This window comes from Pogoniulus pusillus, chromosome 2, assembly GCF_015220805.1.
Source record: "Pogoniulus pusillus isolate bPogPus1 chromosome 2, bPogPus1.pri, whole genome shotgun sequence".
Lineage (NCBI taxonomy): Eukaryota > Metazoa > Chordata > Aves > Piciformes > Lybiidae > Pogoniulus > Pogoniulus pusillus.
In genome coordinates this window covers 16,071,341-16,098,051 of record NC_087265.1, presented here as the reverse complement: position 1 = coordinate 16,098,051, position 26,711 = coordinate 16,071,341, and the positions used below count along the sequence as shown (strand labels likewise).

Sequence of the window (26,711 nt, the reverse complement as noted above, 5' to 3'; positions counted from 1 at the left end):
AGTCACAACAGTTTAGCAATAATAATTAGCACTTACGTGTAATGGCAAAGCTGTGTTTGGCAACTCTGTTGGCCTGTGGATGTGGCTTGCATTGATACTAGATGAGACAAAGTCAAGAGAAAAAAAAAAGATAAATGAGGAAAAAACAGTAATCCAGGAAATCATTGTGTCCAGAAACTCATTTACTGGCCAACTGAATAACTGAAAATCTCATAGGGAAGTGTGTGAATAATTAAACATAGCTATAGCCATTTGTGACCATTGTAGTTCAATTAATAATTTAGAAAGCTATCCACAGTCTCATGTCTTTTCCTTCCTTGACTTCATAGCTTCCCTTGCTGTCTTTCTTTCTCCTTTTCTTCTCCTTCATCTTTTAGTATGTGAACATGGCCATATCTGTGGTATCAGCTTATTCCTGGATCAGCATGTCCTATGAACCCACCAATGTGGTTAGATGTGCCATCATCTAAACCAGTCATGAATTTGACAACCAGCACAGGTCTGCCTGTTTGGATCCTCTCCTTCCTTCCTCTTCTCAGCAGCCCCAGTGATGTTTCAAGGCACTGGTGCCTACCTGTTGTTCTTGGTCCCTGAGGAACAAAGTCACTCTTCTTGCAACGTGGTTTCTCTGTCTCCCCAGTCCCTGACCCAGATCTCTTCTCCTTTTAAGCACATGTAGGTGTGTTTACCTGTGAGTGCAGAGTTGTGAAATTGGGGGTGGCAATGGGAAAATGCTCATTTAGGTGCTCAAAGGCATCTGCCGCTTATGTTCTGTTTCTCATCTGAGTATGACAATGGAACTCCTCGGCACTGGGTGCCCTATCCTAGAAATATGCCCAGTTTATGTTGATACTTGTACAGATTTCCTTCCCGTGAAGAAAATCATCCTCAAACTGGAAAACTGAGCCTTCATGAGCATGCCAACCACTGCCAGGGCTGGTGATGTGACATGTAATGACGTGAATGCAGAGATTAAGGCACACAGCTTCCTCAGCTGTCAATATGGCCTCATTCACACAAGTTAGAAATTTACCTGCAATTTTCAGGAGTAGAAAAGACTCTCAGTGTGAGTGTCACCAGCTCAGAGTGCTCAAGTAGGCCATATCTCAGTTATCAAACCCAACAGCTAGAGGCAAATGTCATCGTATCATAACCGGCCTGTAAACAGAAATCATTGCATGATCTTTTGTCTCATCCATCACATCCAGGTGACAGCCCAGGAAGCCTGTTAGTAAATGCCAACACGCCTACCCCACCCAGGCGAGTTACGTGCCTGGGTTAAACACCACAAGGGGACTACAGGAGCTCAGCAGGGTAACAACAATGAGTCACCTGAAGTCAGAGAAATGCGAAGTGATTTTCTCATGGGAAAAACTGAGATCTAACATCACTGTGATTGGAAACTTCTTTTTTTCTTTGTTAATAAGGTTTCTTATTGTAAATGTCGTGCATGATAAGAGAGGAGCACAGAAAGAGAGTACAGATACCTGTGGGACTCTAGATCAGCATATTACAGTCTGAATTTTCCAGTGGGAGGAAATTATAGAAGTAACCAGAGTTTAGCAAATACTAGAGCCAGGAGTAAAATTGCAAGAATTACAGTACATACTTTAAAGTAAAGTGCTTACACTAATATCCTGATAGCAATATCTGTTTCAAAGTTAGGAGTGGATTGCTGGTCAAACACAATGTTCACAGATGTTCTGATTTGCCAGTACAGCATTTCTGAGGAATTTAGTATGCCCACGCTGTTGCTCTAGTGTGAGGGCCCAGTATATGAGCAGTTGTGTAGATCCCACCCCGAAATGGCATGGCAAATCCCAAGCAGTGAGACAAAGCAAATGCAAAGGTCTTCCCCAAGCCTGTCCTACCAGGATTTCTGGCTGGTTTCCCTGTTTGCAGATGTTGCTACATTGCAGTTGTTGATTTTGTGCCAGAACACTGAAAATCAGAGAAAACTCCCACTATTATGCTGTACTTGTTGTGCAGTGCCTTTCCAACTCACTGCTAACATTGTTTTCAGCAGGCAATGAATGAACAAATAAAACCCTAAATGATATCTAAAGCTGTTTTCCATAGGAGGCTCCACATGCTGCAGATCTTTCAAATATCTTGAAGCGACCAGCACACATCAGCCTGGCTCTGAATTAAAGAGTGAGGAAGCAGCTCCTTTTTCTGCTCACTGAGGACAGACACTAATAGAGAGGCATGCTTCAGAGCCACACAAATTGAAAGTGAAATGTGGTGTTTTACAAGTGGGAAATTTGCTATCAGTGGTAGATGGAATTAAAAAAAAAAAAAGGCAATACATTAGCCCCAAATTAATAAAACAGGAGCCTATTTCAGAGGCCTTTATGTCACTAAAAATTCTGCTGGTTGTGGGGTTGTTGTGGTGATAATTAGATATGGGGTTTTTTTAATACAGATGTCATATGGTTTATTCTAACTTAGAATCATAGAATCAACCAGGTTGGAAGAGACTTTCAAGATCATCCAGTCCAACTTATCCCCCAGCCCTATCCAGTCAACTAGACCATGGCACTGAGTGCCTCATCCAGGCTTTTCTTGAACACCTCCAGGGATGGTGCCTCCACCACCTCTCTGGGCAGCCCATTCCAATGGCAAATCACTCTCTCTGGCAAGAACTTCCTCCTAACATCCAGCCTATACTTTCCCTGGCACAAGTTGAGACTGTGTCCCCTTGTTCTGTTGCTGGTTGCTTGGAAGAAGAGGCCAATCCCCACCCTTCAGGTACTTATAGACAGCAATGAGGTCATCCCTGAGCCTCCTCTTCTCTAGGCTAAACAACCCCAGCTCCCTCAGCCTCTCCTCATAGGGTTTGTGTTCCAGGCCCCTCACCAACTTTGTTGCCCTTCTCTGGACATGTTCCAGCACCTCAACATCTCTCTTGAATTGAGGGGCCCAGAACTGGACAGTACTCAAGGTGTGGCCTGACCAGTGCTGAGTACAGGGGCAGAATAACCTCCCTTGTCCTACTGGCCACACTGTTCCTGATGCAGGCCAGGATGCCATTGGCTCTCTTGGCCACCTGGGCACACTGCTGGCTCATCTTCAGCCTACTATCTATCAGTACCCCCAGGTCCTTCTCCTCTTGGCTGCTTTCCAGCCACTCAGTCCCCAGCCTGTAGTGCTGCTTGGGGTTGTTGTGGCCAAAGTGCAGAACCCTGCACTTGTCCTTGTTAAATCTCATCCCATTGGCCTCTGCCCACCCATCCAGCCTGTCCAGGTCCCCCTGCAGGGCTCTCCTACCCTCCAACAGATCCACACCTGTTCCTAGCTTGGTGTCATCTGCAAATTTACTGATGCTGGGCTCAATCCCCTCGTCCAGATCATCAGTAAAGGTATTGAACAGGACTGGGCCCAGCACTGATCCTTGGGGACACCACTAGTGACAGCTGCCAACTGGATGTGGCACCATTCACCACCACTCTCTGGGCTCTGCCATCCAGCCAGTTCTTGATCCAGCACAGAGTGAATCTGTCCAAACCATGAGCTGCCAGCTTGGCTAGGAGCTTCTTGTGGCAGACAGTGTCAAAGGCTTTGCTGCAGTCCAGGTAGACTACATCCACAGCCTGCCCCACATTCACCAGGCAGGTAACCTGATCTTAAAAGGAGATAGCTTAAGAGTGTGTTTGATCTGACTTTCCCAAATTGTTACTTTTAACACAAGAGAAAGGGAGTTGCACACCTTGGTTTAAATAATAAAATGAACATAAATTAAAGCACTTTTTTCCTGGTTTGATCTGGTCAAAGGAATCTGCTTTACTTCTGTCTGGGATGGGTGACCACCTGAATTAATATGGGGATATTAATACAGGATATTTGACCTCTTGTCAGTTCTTTCATTCTGCCTTTTCCCCAGCAATAAAATGGATTTGTTCTGAAACATGGAAATGAAAAAAAATAAACTTGGCAGATCTGTAGCTGTTTATGATTTATTCTGAATTTGTAGCCTGATCCAAACAACACTGAAATCTATGGAAGTCTTTTGGGGGATTTCAAAAGGAATCTCATCAGGCTCTTGATTAATATGCTGGGGAGCTGGAGGGGGAACACTCATATTTGGGGCCAGGGGAGTCTTGCAGTTCTAATCCTTTTTTTCCAGGGTTTGCATTCTCTTGGTGTGCATCCTTTCATGCGAGTCTCTCACTGTTTCCTGAACCATATGTATTTGGATTAAAAGGTAACATGAGATGCACTAGGAAAAGCTGGAGCCAAGTCTCATTTTATTGCAGGAAGACCTCGAAGTGAGGGGGGGAACAACAGCATGTCTGACATCTGGGGATGTAGGAATGTTGCTCAGCGGTTGCAGTAGGGATGGAGGCTTCTTGTCAGTCCTGTTTTCCTCGTGTTCAAACTCTCATACTCATGTGCAAACTCTGAGCAAATTTGAGGGTGGAAAGGAAATGGGAGATGGAGGAGGGGAGGTTTGCATCCTATGGTCTCCTAGCATGAGCCCCACTTCGGGGGATGCTCATCAGGCAGGCGTCTTGTCTCAGATTACGGCTGGACCAAGGAGAGTAACAAAACCCGCATACTGGATCTTGATGTCATAAGACACAGCATAGGTATGTGACCTTAATCAAGCTGAAGCATCTGGAAATAACAATGAGCAACGAGTAATAATTGTAGCAGAATTTAGGATGTGCTGTCTTTTAACTTCACAGTTATCTCCATCTTTTTCTAGACTGGATAATTTACAGATCTTTCTGTGGTTGGAAACAAAACAGACTTTGCAACTTGATTGATTCCTGATCTTATTATTGTTGGACATAATCAATTCTCTCTCAAAAGGTGGTATTAATTAATGTGTATACGGTGTTTGTGTTCTTAGAGAAAAAACACATCACAGCACTGTGTTATTATTCAAACTATTTATTAAATGCCACCCAAGGTGTCAAACGTTTTTGGTTGTACCTCTGCGGTTATGTTTCATTGTCCATTGTGAGCTCTCAAAGCCCTTTTGGAAGAGCTTGCCGTTTAAAACCTTACTCTTTTTGCTGGTTTGGGTTTTTGTTTTTTGGGGTTTTTTTTACCCTTAAAGTGGGAGGGAGTCACAGATGATCTTTCACATGATTTCTTCAACACCCAGTCATTCATCAGCAGAGAGTTAAAGATAATAAACTTTTTGTTTCAGGCAATTACTTAATCTCGACAAACTCCTGTGTTAAGCAGGGCTATTAACTGAGCAAGCCATAAATCAGCGTGTTGCCAGGTGGGTGAGTCTCCTGAACTGCAATCACTCTTCAGGACCTTCCAGAGACCCCTTACAGCCTTAAGCACCCTCATTACGCAAGCAGCATGCTAACAGCTAGCACTTTGCATGAGCTGCCCAAAGAATCCGCTGCAAACTGCACTGGGACCGTTATTAACACCAGTCGGGGAATTTTCATGCTAAGGCAGGATGATACATGGGAGTTACTATCCTGCACCAAAACCACAGCTGGGTAAAACAGATAACTTCCTCACCCCTCTCCTCATCAGACCTTCTGCTTAGATAAAGAGCAGCAGGCTGCCCTACGCTTGGTTAAAAGCCAACTCAAGCAGTATCCTCTTAGTCTTTTTGAACTAAGAGTGTTTCAGGGACTAGTGTCACAAAGCATGAAAGATCCCAAAACTCTTTTTTGAAGACCACTGAGATGCTTATCACCTGAGTATAGGTGCAAGACAAAAACATCCAGCCCTGACATTTTATCACGAGTAGTACAAAGTAGACAGCTTTGCTTCCATTTCCAGGAATAAGTTTGGTCAAAATGCAGCAGACTCTGCATGGGGTTTTGAGGTTTTTTTCCAGACTTGATTTGTTCAATTTTACAAATAGTATAAACAAACCTTTCATATGAAGAGGAAATTTTTCAAGCCATTGCCTATAGGAACAGTTTGATTTTGGTTTAGTGCCTGGAGGAGCATGTGCATAATGAAAGCAAACTCCTTTGGATCAAAAAGCTGGAGTGGCAGCGCTGTGATTGAAGCACAGCCTTCCTGAAGGAGGCACGAGTGGGTATGGGTGTCTTTGTGATGGCATCAGGCAGCATTGTGACAGGGGCTGCCAGGTTCAGGTAGGTCTTTCCTCAACACAGATAGGCATGCTCTTTCTTGTTGGCACTGACACCTGAGCTTTCATGGGATGTTGGCATCTGCCTGGGAGTTTGTCTTCTGCAAGGTGGCTTTCCAAGTCCCTCAAGTTGTGTTGGATCCTTGGAGAAACAGCTAGAGGTGCACTGCCTGATGGATTTGGGGAAATGTATTTAGTTTGTGAAGGCTGATTGGCCCAGCCACTCCATGCAAGTAGTTTGGCCAACACCAGAAGCAGCTGTGGCTCCCAGGATGAGCACCCTGGGAGCTGGACTTTGAACATGAAGCTCACCCAGCTGAGCACCAGTGCTTGGAAAGGGCTATGTTATCTTTCAGCAGGAAGCACTCTTCAGAACAGTCAGCCCTGCAACCACATGAAAACACCTTGGCTGCCATAATGGAGAGTGATGTGCCATGGGGACAAGTGGTCATGGCTTCTGCTTTCTGTGGTAGCCTGGGCTAGAAGTGGTTGCTGAACAACAGCCTGAGGGCCTTTGCTCATTTGTGCACCAGTGATCACATGGTAAACAGGTTCAGGGAGTTGATCCAGTCAAAATCCATTACAACGAAATTTTAGGTGATTAGTTTTCAACTGGATGGACTCCCTGAGCTGGCTCAGTGTGTGATTGCATGAGTGCTGATGCCACCTCCAGGGAGGGGTGTGAATGCGTGGCTGGGGGTGTGAGGCAGGGATTATTTGAATGCTAAAGACATCTCCATCAGTAGTCCTGCTTCTAGGGCTGTAGGATTGACACTCCTCAAAAGACTTTTATTTGTATGAGTGGAAGGCACACAGTCAGGGCTCTGCTAAATTTGCTGTTGGATGGGAAGTGTCATGCAGAGAGCACTGAGTGATAGCTGATGTGTTCTCCCTCCTTTTTCATTCCTTGGTTTTGACCTTTGGTACTTAAGCGTTCTCATTGTCTCCAATCTGAGGCTGATGAACTTCCTTATCCCTTCACATCTTACCATCAGAGATCCTGCTCTTGGTCATGTCAGATGCAACTGAGTGCATCAGTGTTCTCTGGTGCTCCTGCTGTATCCTGGTCATAACTGCCAAATAGTGCTTTCTACCATAATGCCTCCATCTAACAGCAAGTCACAATTTAGCCATGTATTATCAATGATCTGAAGCAGTGGCACTTAGGATATCCTGGAAAAAGCTTGCTCAGATATAAGGTCAAACTCTGGGAGCAGCTGAGCCATATCCAGCAGCACATTCAGTGGCCTATGTACTTTTTCCCTGGTTCTCTGCTCCCCGTTATCCCTGCAGTAGTAGACAAGATCACTGTCATGGATTCATTTGCATGTCTATCAAGTGCATTTCTTACTCCTTGGGACACCCAAGAAAGGAAATGTCCTGAGGACTTGAGAGGTCTCTCACAGATAGGTATTGGGAACTGTGAGAGAGAGAAATGGGGCATTGGGGAGTATTCCAGGAGCTCAACAGTCGGTTGAGGTTCTCACAATCCCTTTTGACCAGCCACTTCCAAGTGATATGACTCCCACTGTGAAATGAGCTTTAACATGAAATACACAGGGGAATAAAAGAGCTTTCCATTCGTTGGCCTGATCCCAGAGCAGTGGCAAATCCCTTTGGCTTGTTCTCTTTCTTTAAAAGCATCTGCTGGAGGTGTAGGCAGTAGCTGAATCCAGGATGCTGCTTGCTTCCTAGGAAGCAGAGTGATAGCAACTTGGAGAACACTTCTCTTAAACTTACAGGCATTTTTGTGCTGTGAATGTGTCTTCCTTGCGTAGTTTTTGATGTACTGATTTGCTTCTACTGCCCATCCAGGCAGGCACAAGCTGAACCATCTGCTCTGCCCCCAGCTCCCAGCCTGTCCCTCATGCATGCTGTGATCCTTCCTCCCTGGTTGGGATTTTTTTGGTGGTGGTTGGTTTTTGGTTTTTTTTTTTTCCATTCTCTGGCAGCAGCTGTTGGGAGAGCAATCCCCAAGATCCATCTGGTCCTTCAAGAGTCCTGGGCTGTGTCTTTTCTCGACAAAGCAGCAGTGGCCACACTTTCATACAAGAGTTACATTATATAACAGCAACTCACTCGCAAAGCAAACTGCCTTTTATTCGCTTGTGCTGCCTTTCTCCCTTTAGAATTGCAGCCACAGCCAAACCACAATGTAGCCTCAGATCTGAGTCAGTCTAGAAGGCTGCTTTTCTCTTTTTCTTTTTTCTTTTTTTTTTTTCCTTCTCTTTTCCTTTTTTCTTTTTCCCTTCTCTGCATTTGGGAGGAGTTGGCACAATCTTGTGTTATTAGGACATAAGCCAGCTTGTTCTAGTGGAATTTCCTGTCTGATTTTAATTTCCCCCTGATTTTCCCCACCCCACCCCCCCTCCTCAAAGTGAGACAGAAAAGCTTTTTAATTGCACTGCCGTAGGTTGGCCTTTCGGGATATTATTCTTATTAAATACTTCCTGTTGGGAGACGGCACATGAGTAGAAATAACAAGGATCTTGGTGCAGTTGGGGCTTGTGGCCTCTTTGTTTGTTAATAACTGTCAGATTGGCAGCATCCTCTAAATACATCTTGGCCTGACAGCCTGGCAATTAAGTGATTTTCAAGACTCTTAACATTTGCAGCTCAAGACCTGTGGAATTAATAAGCTACATTAGGCCTTTCGGATTTGTTTTCTGCCAGTTGGTAGTCACCACTCCTTGTCCATCTAATAAAGAACTGGCACTGATGAAAAAATCCTGATCAGAAAATCCCCAGTGTGGAGGTAGAAACTCTTGATCAGGTGTGATGGAAATAACTGATACGTCCCAGATGGGATTCAGATTCTGTTGTCCATCTCCATCCCAGGCTCAATGGCTTACGTTTCATCAGATTTACCATACCTGCATAGCAATGAGCCCAAGACGCTTTGCATGGTCAAAGCAGAGAGGCCTTAAAAGCAACCCTGCTCAGTGCAGCTCAGAGGCTAAAACTTGGGTGTCTTCTCCAGCAGTGGCACGTGTGCGAAGCAGGTTGCCGTGTGCCCTTGTGCCACTGATGTTTCAGATTTCATTGCGTCCCAAAGAAGAATCCAATGCTTACCTCACAGGAAAAAAGACAACTTTATTCTATTTCCAATTTCCCAGAAGCAAAAAATAAATTCACAGCAAAGTAGTTCAGAAACTTCCCACGTTGGCAGATACTGTTGTAATAAAGTCAAGGCATTTCAAGTTCATCACTTCCACTTTCTTCTTGTAGTCTAAAATATAACAGATCATAAACCACCCTGATCTCTTCTGTGGCACTTTTGATAACAGCTGCAGGTTCCTGGAAAGTGTTTCCTGACGGAAAACTGTTCTGCCTTAAACCCATGCTCACACTATTTAGTTTTGAAGATGATAGCTGGTGGCAGCAAGGTGGATCCAAGAGACTTTTCTAATGATTGCCCTTTAGAAAGCCATCAGACCTTTGGTGTTCAGGCGCCTCACTGCAGGATTCCCTTGAGCTTGTGGGGTTCCCCCTCGCTGCAGAAGAGCTCTGCTTTCATGTTATTTACCTTTCCAAGGGATATAAAAAGCATAACGATTTGTCCCCCTGAGGCTACCATATATCAGTAATGCAAAGAGCCCAGGAATTCTTGTGGAGCAATAAATAATGCATCAGTTTTATTCACAAATGTCCACCTGGATGTCTGAATATCTTTTACAGATATGAATAGATTCGTCTTTCCAACACTATTTTGGAGTTTTTGAAAGTTTGGGGTGCAACCTGTTTTACAAAAGCAAAGCCAGAACTTTCCATTCAGGTTGTCTGCAGGCTTCAGAAAAGATCTGGTTTCTCACCAAGAAGCAAAACGGCTTTTGGTCACACCCGATGTGTGCTGCAAAACCAGCTACTGCATAGCAGGGCTTTGCAGAGTCTCCCTGCATCCTCGGATCCCTCCTGGCAGCAGCTGGGCTGTCCCTACTGATACAGCTGTCTCCAGCCCTTTGGGGACCAAAGTGGAGAGCTCCTCATGCAGTTTTTCAGAGATGATAGGTAGCTGCTGAGGTGTTCCAGGTGTTGATAACATTCCTGTAGAAAATGTCAGTGAACTCTTAGAATTTATAATCTGACTTTTCCATGTAGAGTGAAAGTCCATTTTTAGCTTCACTGTAATTGTGCCAGGTCTTTTGTCCATGAGAAAATTGACAGGTTTAATGCCCTTAACTAAGACAGTAGATGGGAGCAAGCTGAGGAAAGCCTCCAGGAACTTCAGGATAGGTTAGAAATTGAGATGAACAAGAATACCCTGGGTTCTGTTAGGGCCTGAATTCATTTAAGCATTCTGCTTCCTTCTTGGGATGGAGAGGAAATTTATGGCAAATTCCATCAGTGTTGCCTCGAGCTGACCATGGGGCCATGGCAGGAGCTTGCTGATCTAATCTCTTCCCGTCTCATCTACAAGAGCCAGCAAGCTCCACGGATGCCTGCCTGTCTGCCCTGGTTTTGGACAGAGCCCGTGACTCAGCAGTGAGTGCAAAATCAGTGACAGGGCTGTAACATTTTCCCTGGCTGAATGGCCACCAGGACAATATTTTCTGCCTGCCATGTGCCAGCAATGCCTGTGTCCTATGCGTAAGCTGCATAATGGCAGCACTCAGTGTCTTCAAAAGACTTTTCCTTTGTTCTTTCTTCTGATCTGAAGCAGTAGAATGAACTTTGTAAGAGGATAAATTTATCTGGGCCATCCTCAAGAAGATGGATGATTGTTGTGATGGCTCCCAAGGTTTCCTCTAGCTTTGAATTTGTAGTGTCTGCTGAAGATGTTTGCTCTGTCTCATGGCCTCTGTAATGGCTTTTTTTACACAGATAACCCCAGGAATGGGCTTTACTGTGACTACAGTAAGTACCACCCCAACATATGCATCCAAAGTCTGTGTCCCCACAGGGAGCCAAGCAGCCACTCATGTGGTCTCACTGCTCGCTGGCGTGGCAACAAATACCATCTGGGTCTTTCTGTGGCCATGGAATGTGTGCAGGGGACTTGAGGCAGCCCTGCCGGAGAACAGGCAAGCAGAGAGGCAAGCTTTCTTGGTGGTGTCCTTTGCTCCTTACTGCCACTTAGTTTCTCCAAGTGTGAGGTCATGCTGACTCTGTCCTGCAGATGCCTTGATGTGTCAGTGCAGCAACTGGAGGCTTTTTTTTGGTGATTTTATATCTGAAGTGCAATATATTTTACATTATTTCTTATTTACTCCTCACATATCTGTATCCCAGCAAGGCTTCTTCTCTCTGCAGCACTCCTACAAGTTATTTACCATTACCTGAGCCATTTGTCCAACAGAAGTTAGTTGGCTGATTGGCTTGCTCTACCCAACCCACGATTAAAACTTAAGCACATTCACCCTGGCATGTGTTGTCTGGAAAGAGTTCTCTAAATTGGGCTATCATCTTTTTTCATTTGGTGTGTTAGAAGGAGAGTCAACTGGTTCTGCATCCTTCTGGATGGAAGCAGCTGGCTGGATGTGTTTCAAAATGGCCTGTAGTACTCAAGGTGGGAGAGGGGGGTCAGGTCAGTTGATTTGAGCTTGCCTTGCATTTATCCTTGCTATAATGTTTGTAACAGGCCAGACTGAATATTTACTCTCATTTTACCTCTGTAGTTCCTCTTTCATTTTTGTCAAAGCCGCTGATTGGGCAATAAAGCAACACTATAATTAACTAATAGGAATTGAAGTATGCTGTATGAAAACCAAACCAAAATGCTAACAAGCCAAACAAAAGAAAAGCACTCAAGATACAGCCCTGTTTATAGTGCTGTCTGCTGGAATCATTATGTACGTTGATATAATAATAGTGAGCATTTAATTACCACATCATTTTTTACGTGCTGTATAAACATTAACCAAACCTCTGAGGTATTGAGGCATTATTATCTCTGTTTTAAAGAAAGAAAATTCTGACAAAGCAAGATGAATTGGAAATTTAGTGTCGTGAAGCCAAGCAGCTGGCAGGGCAGGAGATGGGGTTGTGGCTCCCTGGCCAGTTCACTGTGGTTTTGGAGTCCCAAAGTGGAGCTGCGGAAGCACCCGAGGTGGGTTTTTGTGAAACAGGCAGCGCTGCCATTCAAGGAGGACAGATACTCCCTCACACACCTCTCTGCTTAGAAAATACACAGATTGGTGTAATTAGCAACCACATAATTATCCCTTTTAGAGGTAGGTGCGCAGTTGGTGTATTTCACAAGGTATCTAAACAACAAAGTGAAGCTGTCGGCCGAGGGCTCGAGAGGGGCTAAGAGGCATCTGCTGTAGCCTTGTCTGCTTCTCTTCCTCCCCATATCGATCTGAGTGGGGATTCTGGGAACGGCTTTCCTTGCAAAGCCCTTAATATTCTGTGTGGTGGTACATGACTTCATCCGAGGAGAATCCCACAGGCGCATCAGCGTGATCTGCTCTGTCATGTTTCTGTGACCCAATTTTCCCCGTTCTTTGTCTCAGACCTTCCCTGACCCCAGGCCTATTATCTCTTCCAATAATTCACCCGGGCCATTATTAATGGTGCATTAACTTCGGCTGCGCTTTCAGCGGAGATGTTTTTCTTGTGCTCATTCATTCGCTCAACTCACTTAAACAGCGAGATCATTATTCTGGGGACGTCACACAAACACAAAAACATCTCCCTTGCCGACACCTACAGCCGAGCAGCACTTTGCAGTAGGGGCACCCATCCAAATACAACAATGAACCGCTCAGGAGGGACTATCAAAGGGAGTCAAGTAGCCACACACACACACAGTCCTCGGCGGCTGGGTTTACCTCCTCTGAAGCTCACCAAGCCCGAGGCAACTCTGACGTGAAGGAAATCACTGCAGAAAGGCTGGGGAGGAAAGCCTGAGCCCCTCTTTGCTGTTTCAAAACAAACTTGATGTTTACCCCCCACAGTTGTTGGATGTCAAAGCCTGTCCCCTTTGAAACGTGTGCTGTGAATCAGTTACATTGGGACTTTAACACGTGACAAGAAAGTGAGTGCCACCTGCAACTTGTTTCTCAGTTGATGCTTTGGACTTCTCTATGTGATGACTGAGTGATGAAGACTTCGTGTTAGTTTTGTCTTTAATCTTGTTCTCGAGAAGAGAGTGAGGTGTGCACATCTAGGAGAAAATGTGGGCAGCAAGAAGGGCCTTTGCTGTGGGTGTAGGAGAAACTAGAAAGTGTCACCTCTCATATCTTAGAGGTTTGCTTGCAGTGTCCAGTACAGACAGTAGTTATTTTCCTATTATCCTTTTCAAGGAAGATGGATCTGAAAAGAAAAAAAAAGCAGTTGGTGCAAGCTGCTCTGTTGCACCAAGCAGATGCTTGAGCGTGTCCAGAGAAGGGCGATGAGGCTGGTGAGAGGCCTTGAGCACAGCCCTACGAAGAGAGGCTGAGGGAGCTGGGATTGTTTAGCCTGGAGAAGAGGAGGCTCAGGGGTGACCTCATTGCTGTCTACAGCTACCTGAGGGGTGCTTGTGGCCAGGAGGAGGTTGCTCTCTTCTCTCAGGTGGCCAGCACCAGAACGAGAGGACACAGCCTCAGGCTGCGCCAGGGGAAATTTAGGCTGGAGGTGAGGAGAAAGTTCTTCACTGAGAGAGTCATTGGACACTGGAATGTGCTGCCTGGGGAGGTGGTGGAGTCGCCGTCCCTGGGGCAGTTCAAGGCAAGGTTGGACGTGGCACTTGGTGCCATGGTCTAGCCTTGAGCTCTGTGGTAAAGGGTTGGACTTGATGATCTGTGAGGTCTCTTCCAACCCTGATGATACTGTGATACTGTGATCTCACCAATGACGCAGCATTGTCCCAGGGAAATGGATGTGGCCTGTGGTACTACATCACCGATGCTATGAAAGCACTCACGGACACTTTCCAGCATCTTCTGACACATCCCCATCCCGTTTTTCCTCTGTATCAGCTGCTTGTGCACAGCTGCTAATGACACCACTAGGACAAGAGTGTGTGAGCTGTTGTCTGGATAATTTTTTCTCCCACTAATCCGAATCAATCCGATACCTGGGGGCTCCAAAGCCTTTTAGAGATAAAGTTGTAGTTTCTGCTTCACTGGGGCATCTGTTTTTGTTTGACTGTGTAGACCTGGGCAAGTTATTTTGTGTTACCCCATTTCAGCCCTCTCAAGTGGGCAAAGAACAAAAGGATTGTGTTTCAAATGCATCTTTACTTCTTTTCCTAAAGAGAGGTGAAGCCTCCATAGTTTCTGCAAGGTAGCTTGTGATCCTTTCATGAAAGCTGTGTTGCATACATCACTATCCCCACAGGGAATAAAGCTGGCTGATTTCTCAGTAAGTCAGTATTTGTTTTTGCTGTTTAATAAAATGTCAGTTATTTTAAGGATAATTTTTACAAATTTGTTGAGAAAAGCACTGCAGGTACAGCAATCTTTTACACTTGGTTGCTGTTTTTTTTCCCTCAACAAATGGCTTTCCTTATTGATTGCAAAAAAATTTGTGCTCTATTTCTGATGGCAAAGGCCATTCAAAGCCTGGACTGCTTGTTCCCAGAGAAGACTGTTGGACTTCTGTAGGAAAACTGCGTTTTTTTAACCCACCTGTTGGCGTGCACTGCTCATGGGTGATTTAGGTAAAGTAGTGGCAGCTAAGAGGGTGTGGGAGGGTCTTCTCAGGTTGTGTCCTCAACCAGCCTTGCTGAAACACCGCAGTTGCACTTGGTAACAGAAGACATCCTTTAAATGCTTTCCTAAGGGCTTTCCAAATTGCTTTTGTTATAGTGAACTGTAAATGAAAACCCAGTTCAGAGGCATGGGATCTGGTTTCTTTTCTTCTGCTGCTTTTTTGGTGGTTTTTTGCTTTTTTTTTTTTTTTTTTTTTTTTTTTTTTTTTTTTTTTTTTTTAGTGGTCACACGTGTAGTCTGAAGTTTGGAGTGGAATTTGGAATGGAAAAATGCTTATTTTACCCTTTCTAATTCTTCCTCTTTTTGCACTCAAAAAAGTGGAGCTGCTGCGAATGATGTCAAAACAGCTCCTTCGCTTGCTATGCAAACTCATACATGCAGTCTGCATTTCTCTTGAAGCAAAGGTTTATCTGTAGAGATAATCAAAACCCTGGATCACTCTCAAAAAATGCCTGTTTCTGATGCCTTTCTCACCTATTCCTGGGATTTTCGGCAAAGGGACATCCCCTTTAAACTTACATTTCTGGTTCGTATCTTTTCTCTTTGAAGCCATAGGGTTGGCTGGCCTTTGAATAGACAAGGATGAGAATATAGCAGTGGGAGGTCCATGTCTTGCTCATAAACAAGTGGGGACAGGTAGTAGCGCCGTTCTCCTTATCAAACGGTGGAGCAGACGCATTCCTGCCGGAGCTGTGGCTGGGTGGAAGGTGGGGCCTGCCGGCTGCGCCGTGTTGCTCTGCCACTGCGCTTCACCCCAGGAGCTGCGTACCACAGGCTTGATGAAGAGCTCTGTTATTTCGGCACGAAACACCCTGTTTTCCCATCATCCCTGCCCCTTGGGGGCTGTTTTGATTTGTTCTTTGGATTTTTTTTTTTTCCCCTTTCCACGGGAGCCAGAGAAAATGTTTATCTGTTGTTGCAGTGCTAGGGGACTTTTGGAGGTGCCATGTCTTGCCTTCACGCCCCAGCATATTGTACCGCATGGCTTGGCGTGGCCCAACTTTATCCTGAGGGAAAGCTTTCCTCAGACCTCCTGCTAAAACCATCTTCCTTCTCACTGAAACAATCATTGTTAGCACTAATTGGGCAGGTTTGGGGTTAAATCTAGGAAGATTGCTTGGATTTGGTAAATCCTCTGCCACCACAAAGCAGATAATGCTAAGCAAAAGATTGCCTTGATTAGATTAAAGTTGGCAAATTCATTGCCCTAATCATCATATTGCCCTTCCCGTGGCTATTCAGGAATACATCACCATGACTTACTTCAAGTAATTGAATATAATTGTCTTTTTAACTGGTATGTGTAAAACATCCATCTTTGTTAACTGCGTGTGTTGCTGTCCTGCTGCCAGCTCACCCTCCTCTTCAGGAGGGGTAAGAACAAGCAGCAGAGCCAGGATGACGTTTATGAATTGGTAGTTGATTGCCTATAAAACCATTCATTATTTCTGACCAAGCACCTGGAAGAGAATAAAAAGGAACAGCACCAGCCTCTGGATCACATAGGCTTGGCTGGTGCTCCCAGGCAGGGGAGCAAAGGGGAAGCCCTGAAGAGGAACACTGCAAAGGGACATTACAAAAAATACTTTTCCGCGCTCTCTCAGCAGCCGCAAAGCACAGAGAATATGGTAGGGTTGGAAATGAGATCAGCAGAGGGAAGCAGATGCCCAAGGAAGAGACATTGCTGACCCTCCCATGGTCCAAATAGCTTGAAGTACTATAACAGTGGTGCCAGCGAGAAGGAGCAAGTTCATGGAAACATTTCTCCCAGTAATAATCAGAAATGTGAGCAGAGAGAAATTCTCTTCAGATATCATTTAATACCAACAGATAGCTAGGAAGGGAGGCCAGGCAGCAAGCACTCCATCTTCTCTGTTTCCCAGCTCTTCTGCATGACAGGGTAAGACTCTTCTTAGCACAAAAATGTCCAATATTATCTCAGCAACCAGTCATTTAGAAATGCAGTTATAAAATAAAACTGGCCTGAGTTTTAAGAGATTCAGACTGACCTATTGTTCATAATGGTTTCATTGTTGTCAGTGAATTAAACTGGCCCAACTATTAGGCTATGACTGTATTGTTAATACACTACCATAGTGTCCAGCACGGTTTCAGGCCATGTCCACTCATCCTTTCCTGCAGTTTGGAAGTTAACCCAGCCCTGGACCTGCCTGCCACAGGCAGAGTGGCCAGTCTGGTTTTGTAGGTTGCAAAATTTCAGCAATAGGGATGCTACCAGCTGGACTATGTAGATTGACTCTGGATTACAGAAGAGTCCCTACTCCTTTGGATTTATTTATATGGCAAAAATATAAGGTGAGCACTGCAGGAAGCCCAGCCTGGAGGCTCAGACTGAAAGAGATGTTTGTGTTGTCTGGCATTGGATGTCTGTGCAAGAGTAGTTGATTTTGTGGCCATACTTAGCATGTCACGATGTGTAACCTTGTCCCACTCCCTCTGATCGCCACAGCAGGCATGGGTTGTGGCTGTAGCTGTGGCCAGGGGACAGCAATGTCTGCAGAGAGGAGGACAGAAGTTTTAGATGTCTGCCAGCCCTGGCACCAGTTTGGGCTGAGCACGGTTTCTGTAGACCAGAGGCTGTATGATGCTGCATGATCAGGGGATGAGATGGGACAGGATGGGCTAACTGAGCTCTGCTGCATTTCTGTCCTGGAAAAACACTGGCTGCCTCCTGAAATGGAGACTCCTTGCAAGTGCCCTTATGTAAACGATTGTCCCTACATAGGATGGTTAAAGGGTGAATCTTTCTTCTGTCAAAGCAAATCTCTCCCTGAGCTGCTTTTGGGAGAGGAGGGAAGGGGAGCAGAAGGGGGAAAGGCAGTTAACAGTTACCCTACTGTGTGTCCTGACATTAGGCTAGCTGCAAAATGCTCCCAGTGTATCAGGGAGCGTGCGGTGCCAACCCTTCGCTGGAGCACGGAGAGCAAGTCTGCTGCTGAGCCTTAAATACTTTCCACCCTGACTACCTTAGCTTAACGCCTTTCAGCAGAGTTGGCAGGAGGGTTGTTTTTGTGTAGTCTCTCGCCTCTCCCGGCAGCCCGCCTGACGCGCCTGTGCCACGCTGTGCTCAGGGCTTGTATGTTCCAATGGGAGTAAGAGCCTCAGATCCTTTTCCTGATATGCCTGGAAAGACATATACGGGAATTTCACTTAGGCTTTGCGCGACAGACCCAAAAGGAGCACAGCCTTACCGGACAGAGTCAGGGTAGCTCACCTGCAGCTGGCGTCACAGATGTGAAAGGCTGAATTTTAAGCCTTTCACAGAAAAAGAGTTTGGTGTTTACTGGAGTTTGCCGAGAATCAGCGAGACACTTGGCCGAAGCCTTGACACTTGGGTTTTGGATGGTGCTTCCCCACTCTACAGAGAGATGCTACCTGTCATGGAGGCAAGTCACAGTGAAATACGGAGTGCAAACTGGGTTTTGAAATGCTCACTTAGGAGGCTGATTTTCTTTTGCTTTTAGTCTTCAATTAGACAGAAATACCAAGAATCCAGGCAGTATTAAGTTGTCGCTAAAGAAGGACTTCTGACTGTTTGTAAAAGCAGAGCAAGACCAGCCTTATATCTTTAAGTCACTTGCTGTTACAGACCTAGAAAATGGCATCGTTGCAGGCGCGATGAGCGCCGTCACGGGACAATTGTACAGTAGCATTTTCGAGTCTCTGCTAATTGTATTTCTTTAGCTTCTGTAATTTTGGCAGAAAAGGCCCCGGCAGCCAGTTAGTGTTGTCAGGGGTGGCATGGAGAAATAACCTGATGAATTTTCCATCACTTCAACTCGCTCAGATATTCTCGCTGTTAACTTTTGGGGTCAATAATAAATATTAAAACCTGTAGATTTAATAAGTCAATGTAGGTGTTCTCTGCCTTTTGAGACCACTTTATCTTTCCATCAAAGACGAAACAAGCTTCTCAAATGAATAAAAAATAGGGCCTCAAGTGATTACAAGCGAGAGCAATTTGGGCTCCTCTCTCAGAACCTGGCAGTAGGCACTTCTGAGGCTCTTCTGACTGCCTCGACGGTCTGCATTAGCGCCTTTCTTGCTGTTACATTTTTAGGTAAATATTTCCAACCTGTGTGTACAGACCTTCAGGAAAGGTGTTTGCTGCCACTCCAGGCATGAGGGATGACACAGGTCTGGATCCTGCCAGGCTCTGTTGAGTCTGATTTGAGTTGCAAGTCTAGTTTTCCTTGGTGCTTCCTATAATCTCCTCAAGTTCAAAGAGCGCTTAGCTGCTTGTCTTTGTCAAAAACCCTGTTGGAGATCTTTTATGTCGAAGATGTAGGATTTCTCCGCATGACTTTGATTATTTATTCATTCCACTTCTCTGGTGTATGATAGCGCTGATATCATGAAGACCCCTTGTCTTGCACTGCTCTTGCTCTGAAATTCATGGAGATTTAGTGCCTTTGAAATTGTTTTAAAAGGAAAGGAAAGTTTTTGAAGTCCCTTTTTTTTTTTCTTCTTCTATTCCCCTCAACAGTACCGCAGCACATTTTTCCGGCCTTCCACGCTCCTTTGCCAATTGACATGCGTCACCAGGAAGGACGATACCATTACGAACCTCACTCTATCCACGCTATCCACGGGTAAGTCTTGCACCTCTGCTCCCATGCCTTGCTAGAATGTCACCCACCCGCAGGATACCAAACCCTACTGCTAAGGTCCCCGGGACTCACTATCCTCCTGGCAGGCTGGCCTCACTGGGCACCCTCTGCTCCCCTGTCCTCATCATTTGACAATGCTGACCACCTGGCAGGTCCATTAAACCTACAAAGGTGCCATATACCAGCAGGGTGGGATTACAGGGCTTCTGTGTCACTATCTGGCTGAGGTCCCAGGGACAGGTGGAATTTGTGGTTTTGCGTCTGCAGTGTTTCTGACATCATGCCGTGCCTGGGTCATTTCTGTTACTGTCTTGGAGAAGACCCATTGCTGCTGCCTCCACTTGGAGACCTCATACACCATTCCTCCCTGACTGCTGGTTGAGGGGACAGCAGCAAAAGGCTGCTGGGAATGTTGCGATGCAGTTTGGTTTCACCGCACAATGTCCCGAGCAAGGCTGGGCAGCATTTTACAAAATCTGGTAAAGGGGCAGGTCCTCATGCATGCATCTGTCTGCTCTGAAGGGTCAGGACCCTGGGTTTCAGTGGTGGCCTTCTTACAAGATCTCTCCCTCCCCAGGCAGCTGATGGGCAGTGGGAACAGGTGCTGATCAGGATCTGTACCCCCGAAAGGGCAGATCATTGTTAAAGTTATCCAGGACATGGCAGCTCAATAGTGTTTGATGCCTTGGAGGACTTGTTTATAGAGAGATCTGAGTTCATCTCCTGTAAGCTTTGATCAGGATAGGGAAAAAGAAGCCAGTGGGAATGTGAGCAGAGACTGGAAGGGTTTCTCCATGCTCCCGAAATGCATCATCTCTGTGGTAGGTGAGGAGCAGTCTAAATGCGATTGGCAGTCCCGCAGCTGCCCCAAAATCTTTCAGCTTGTGGCAGTAACACAGCCATCAGCTGAGGGTCAAGTTCCAATACACTTTGTGCAGGGGAATCCATAAGGGCTGGAAACATTTTTCAAGAAGATAAAGGGAAGAACAGGTAGGACTCATCATTTGAAAACTTCTTATTTGATTCCTGGATCCCTGTTGCAGCATTGCTGCCTGGCCAGGGTCAGTGCTCACCTGGCTTTTCAGGGGCTGTTGTAGAGCTGTGCTTTTTCTGATTAGTTGTAAGCAGGGGAACAGCCCCTGGGAGGGAAGTAATGAAGACAGTGGCAGCCAGGAGATCTGTGGAGTTCCTCAACCACCAGGGCTTTATTCTCCTTCCAAAATGCTGCAGGGAAAAAAACGATAGGGCATTCCCCTAAATCCTACCAGAAAACAAGTTGCTGTCTTTTTGGCTGACAGGCAGTTTGACTGAATATTTAAAGGGACAGAGCAGCTCCTTCCATACTGTGTGCAAAGGGAGAAAAATAGAGCAGGTTGCTAACAAAGAAACTCATGGGACCCAGGAAGAGGCTGAAAAAAGTAGTTCTGTTCTACAGAAATATTGCAGGAATAAAAGATAATAAAAAAAATTCTGAGAGGGAGTGGATAAACCAGAGCTCTGGCTAACAAAGCATAAGTATATGCTTCTGAAAGGAGCAATATTCACAACAGTGGTTAAAAGAGAGGATGGCAGCTGCCGAAATGTTCAGAACAGGTTATGTGCCCCGCTCGATCCTCCCCCTTCACTCTTCCTGAGAAAGACTGAGTGCACTGTGTTTGTCCAGTGATTCCACAGCCGTTTCTTCAGTGAGGTGGTGAAGCAGGGTATTCTCCAAAATGCAACCAAGAGTTCACCAGCTGGTGCTATGCATGTGTGAATCATATCCTCTAGTGCTGGGAGCCAGTACTTTATTGTACTGGCATTGTCAAACTGATCTACCTTATCAAGCAGGCAGTGCTGTTGAATCAGGTTTCAATTCATCTCTGTCAGTATTGATAATCCATTGTCTTAGCAGTGATCACGTTTGTCTGTCAGTGGACCAAGAGTGTGATAGTGTTTGCTGAAGTTTTGAGCAAACACCTATTGCCTTCCTTCTTTGGGATCCTTCACCTTCTCGGTAGCGCCTCTCACAAAAATGACTTGTGAAGTACTGGCGAGAAAACTTGGTTGCTAACCATAGAAATTGAAGCATAATCATCTTTGAAGCCACCTGGATGTTTCACTGAAGGCTACCTCTGTGGCTGGTGAAGCACCAAAGCTGAACAGCTGACTGCTTCTTGGATGCGGAGGATATTTTAATGTCAAATGAATGCCACTTCTGCTTGGCTCTTTTCTAAGTGCTCTGGAGTATGTCACAACCACACTGGGAGAATTTTCACCAGCTGTGGAGTTGGTCTCTAAAACATTTTTTTTTTTCCAGTTTTATCTGCAAGCATCTTAGCCTCATGTCCTGCCCTTTCGTCCTGTAGTTTTTATTCTACTTCTCTTGTGCCTTCCTCTTCTCTCCTCCAGTATCTGCTCTGGAGGTCACAGCATAGTGCTCACCCACCTTCCTGAAGGACATCCAGCATGAAATCATTCAGAACATGGTTGTGGGGCTGAATTAGAACATACTTAGCCGTTGTGTAGCTCTTGTTGAATAGGCTGAGTTGACTCTGCAGGCACAGGTGAGCTCCTGAAAATGCGTAGTCTGTCCTGATGGTGCAGAAATCCATTCTCCTGTTTAAAGTAAACAATTGGGTGATGGGAGAATAAAGAAGTATTTGCATATTTTCACTCTAGAAAATTATGGCAAATATTTGAAAGACAAATTGAGTCACTGAATTTTGGCTTTATTATTAATGTGATTGTCGCCTGACAGAGAGCCTCCAATTTGTCAAGCCCGTATTCTGGCTGTCTGCTGTCTTGCTGGTACCAGATTTATCTGATTACATGAACACTGGAAATTAAGTGTAGTCTCATTTGTTGCTAACTATGAGGTCTTATTATCTGCCTGCTGCATTATGTCAAAGGTTTGTTCCCTGATTGCTTGATGTGACAAGGCAGTGCATTCCCCTTCATCACTGTTTGTATTTGGTCTAATGAGAACATACATTATTTTATCCTAACTAGAAGGAGCTCATCTGCAAGGCTGCCTTGAGCAGGGCCACCTGTGGGACCCCTTTTCTGAGAATACAAAATTAGAAAGCTCAAATAGTAAAAGACTCATATGCCAAGACAAAGGTCTGAAAGATCTGCTACGTTTCTACTCACTGTTGACAGTCTATATGTCTTAGTGAATTCCTTGTTAAGTTAGTTTTCAGGACTTCTTCCAGAAGTTCATTATATACATCCAGAAATGTATCATGTGAGCATTTCCTTGAAGAGATTCCTTCTTGAGATGCTTTTTCTTTTCAGGGTGTTTCGGTGTTTCTCCAGTTATTAGGACAATTCGGGGTTTGTACAACCGCTGTTGGCTTCCTCTTATTTGTTGATACCTACTGTGATTCTAGCCTGCTTCAAACTAGCACACCTGTTTTTATTGTATCTTTAATTTTTGGACATGTGTTGGTGTTAAAAACAATTTGGCGGAATCGCGGCGCTTGCTTGGCTCGCCTAGGAAAACAAAATACTCAGTCCCTGATCTCTCTGCAATACAAACCAACAGAGATGTTACGGATTCAAGGCATTGTCCTGGATTCTAATGCTTGTGACCTTGTGGTCATTTGGAGGATGAGGGGAGAGGCAACGTTGGAGCCCAGCAGCCTCTGTGAAGGGGTGTAAAGTGGAATGGAGAAAAACTGAATATAGGATGGAGTCTATTCTAGGAGTGTAGAGTTAGAGCAGAATGACTAAATGATTTTGTATTGGTACATATAAATTTGATGAGGTGCCATGTCCACAAGGAAGCATTCATTTAATATTGAGCTTGCAAATTACTGCACACAAAAGCAGCAGACAAATAAATTTGGATATTCTGACTCAATTTTCTACGCCATTGCTATAATGTGTTACGTTTACAGAGCCATGTACTGTTTTCCCCTGAGATCCTTGCCTCTTCCACAGCACAGGATAGCCCAGGCTCTGGGAAAGAGCAGTGCTGAGTGTTATCTGTGGTTTTTGTATGCAGCTTTTATTGATTTGTCAGATTCCCCCTCTGCACCACTGGCTGTACGTAGAGCATAGATCAGCATTACTGGAGCAAAAGTCATCAGCCAGAGCGTTTCAGCAGCTTCAAAGCTGAAACAAACAATTTCACTTCAAAAGCTAGAGCAGGTCCTTTTCTAACAAGGGGGATATTTTGTATTTTAGTGACCTTCTTCACAAAAGCCTACTCCACTGGGGCCTAATCTCTGCAATAACTCCATCCACTTTAAACCAAGGGGACTCATAGTGTCAGCTTTGCGAGATCAAGCCTTTGACTACAGAGGAAAGCTTCTGGCAGATACAGCAGGTGATTACTGATGGCTCTGTTTCACTCCCCACTTTTAGGTGTGCTTAGCTACTCTCAACTTTTTAAAGCACAACAAAAATAACTGAAAACTCCTTAGCTCAGCTTAAAAGTCCCTGCCAATGCAAGAGCCTTCAGGGCCTAACCCTTGTAAACAGCATGCCTAGGCTTGACTCAGCAAGAAGCTTTTTAACAGTAGCTCCTAAAGTGTGGTTAAAACCCATCAGGCATTACACAGTGCAACAAACAAAAGCAGCCTTGTTTTTCTACCGACATCCTCATGGTGCTTCAGAATGTAGTTCTGACATTATTGATGAAAAAAATATTCTTGTTACGCTTCTGTCCACACACAAAAATAGTAAAAAAAACAATAACAGAAGCCCTGAGCTAACAAGTCACATATTCCACGGCTTTCATGACAACTGAATTGTCCCAAAGACCTAAACATAGGAGAAGCATCTAAGTCCACAATAATGTGGAGCTGCCCTTAATTTCCCTCTGGCAGGGATTTTATCTGGTTTAATCATGGATCTTCCTTCTTTTCTCTAGGATCTAAATATATGACTGATTTTCCTTGTTACTCAGCCTGCACTTTTTTCCATTATCTGATCCTATTATCCCTTCATGTTGATATTTGTTTTCTTTTTACTATGTTAAAAATCACTGAATACCTTTTCAGGACAAGCCTCAGTGTTTCTGAGCTGTTTAGGCAGGGTAATTTACAGGCAGACAAGCTGAATGTTGAACTTTTAATCATAAAAACTGTTTACAAATTTGCCAAATACATTGTTGAACCCAGTATTTTCCAAGTTGGATGTCTATCTCAGACTGATTTTCTCTTTCCTTTGTTGTTTTTGTGAGATTCAGCCAGGAAAGGCCAAGGGAGGTTAAGGGAAAATATGTTGTTTAGCCATACAAAAAATAATCATCATCATATAACTGTGCTTTGAGAAACACCAGTGTCTCTTGCATTAGAGTTGGGGTTTACTATTGTCACAGATGTGCCTTTTGCTGTTCCTGTTTTAAAAAAACACACACAAAACTCCCTGAGTTTTGCCAGATACAAGCCCTTTGAAAATAAAACTCTCACTGCCAACACGGTCAGTGAAGGAGTGTCAGAGTGGCGCAGCTCAATTTTCCAAGTGCCCCTATGGCCCTCACCGCGCTTCAGCCGCCAAGCCCTGCTGGGGCTTACCCTGCCAGAGCTCTGTTTTCTGCCATAGCTTCTCAACTGCCCCCTTCACTCATGACCACAGCTGATGGCACAGAGGAGCCAGTTGCATTGCACATCCACGGAGCCACCTTTGCGTGTTACTGGGTGTGTGTAAAGTGCCTTTGGTTAACCTTTGTGGGACACAGCTCCCACAAGGCTTCAGCTTTGATCCCATCAGTTGGTTTGGGATAGGACCCCAGGTAATGGTCGTTTCTACAGCAAGGACACTGCTTGCTTGAGCCACAGAATGCACATGCTAATAAAACCTGTGTGTTTTCATATTTACTTTGCTACCGGAGTAGAAAATCTTTGGCAGGGCATGATTGATGGTACTGTGCTGCCTTGGAGATAGACTGAGCTCCCTCCGGAGTCAAAGCAAACAGCTGCTCAGAGAGGCCTTCTTATGTGTTTTGCAAAGTTTTACAACTCTCACCAAATAGATATATTGCTCATTTGGGAAACAGATTTGGGGGCTCCCACATCCAATTTATTCTGTCTTCTTCTTTCCCACATGCTTCTTTTATTTATTTAAGAAAATAAGAATGTGTGAGTATGCGATGGTTTGCAGAGGCTGGTCCCCTCCAGAAGGTTAGTTCAAACCTCTCCATGGTCTGTAATTAGTAGGAGTGTGTTGCTTTTAGGTGGCTCTTTGGTAACCTACAGGAGGTGATTTGGGGCACTGTCAATACCAATCATACTATAAAACTACCAGGATTAATACTTCATGGTCACTTGATCCATCTCCAGGAGACCACAGATTAAATACTGGGCTGCTGCTGTCCTGTTTTGGGAGCTGGAAAAAAAAGTACTTTAAATCCATCTGTGCTTTACTTTTCCCATTTCTAAAATGCCATTACAGTAATTCTCACCTACCTGATATTTCGAGAGCTGAGAAAAGTCAGGTGGTTTGTGACTCGTTTGGTCCCCTGTAAGGGGCTCATGGCATATTTTGAGGCATCAGAAAATGAACACTCTACTACCTACCTGTGCAGAAACTGAGAAGGAACACATTTAACATCTCCTGACTTCAGTGGGAGGACAGGCTGATCATGTCTTCTGAAAATGGGTCAGACATAATCTAAGACACTCATCAGGGCTAGAATGTTTCTATGTAGTTTTCCAATATGATAAACTATATTCATGGGGAAAAAAACCCATAACCAGCCAAACACAAACCCCCACAGCTTTCTCCTTGAATCTTGTTAACAATTTTCAAGCCTTTTCCATTATGCGACAGATTTGCACATCTATGCTTTGCTTAAGGTCAGGATAGCTTCATCATGTATGTTCAGCTAAATAACCTTCAGAATACTCTGAAAAACTTCAATCTGTAGTCCAGAGGGACCTGCAGATGTGTGGTTTCAGAGTTACTAAACTATGCAGTAAGACACAGATGGGACTTCAAAACATGTGAGTTGGATCTTGCATTGTTGAATGCAGGGGGCATCAGACTGGAGCTGAGGGGCCTCAGTGAGCTCAGATGGAGTCATGCCCATTAGTACTTAGTGAAGATCTGAGCCACCAAGTTGCTGGTACTGTGACACCACGATGTGCTGAATGAAAAACTGCAGCTCTAATTTAGCCTAATCACCGTCAGAAGTGTAAAAATGGCTCGGAGGTTTTAGTACTGAGAACAAGAGCATGATCTCTGAGCTCTTTTATGTAAACCTCTGGCATGTGTTCGTTTAATATGATGTCACTCTGTAATCCACCATTGCTTTTAAATGTCATTCTCAGAGCTTCGTGTCAGCAAGTCTTAAGTGATAATCCCTTTGCTTACCTCACTTTATAGCAGATTAAAAGTGACTTCATGCCTCCACCTTATCCACAGTTAAGCTTGTGCTTT

General features: G+C 44.8%; 1 protein-coding gene across 3 annotated transcripts in view; it reads left to right on the top strand.

The window, feature by feature from the left end:
• GLI2 (GLI family zinc finger 2) overlaps positions 1–26,711 on the top strand; it is a 468,774-nt gene that overhangs the window by 370,388 nt on the left and 71,675 nt on the right. For all 3 annotated transcript variants that reach the window (XM_064157432.1, XM_064157450.1, XM_064157440.1), the window contains one exon: positions 19,220–19,325. In XM_064157432.1, the coding sequence (XP_064013502.1) occupies positions 19,220–19,325 (106 nt within the window). The remainder of the gene's footprint in view (positions 1–19,219; positions 19,326–26,711) is intronic.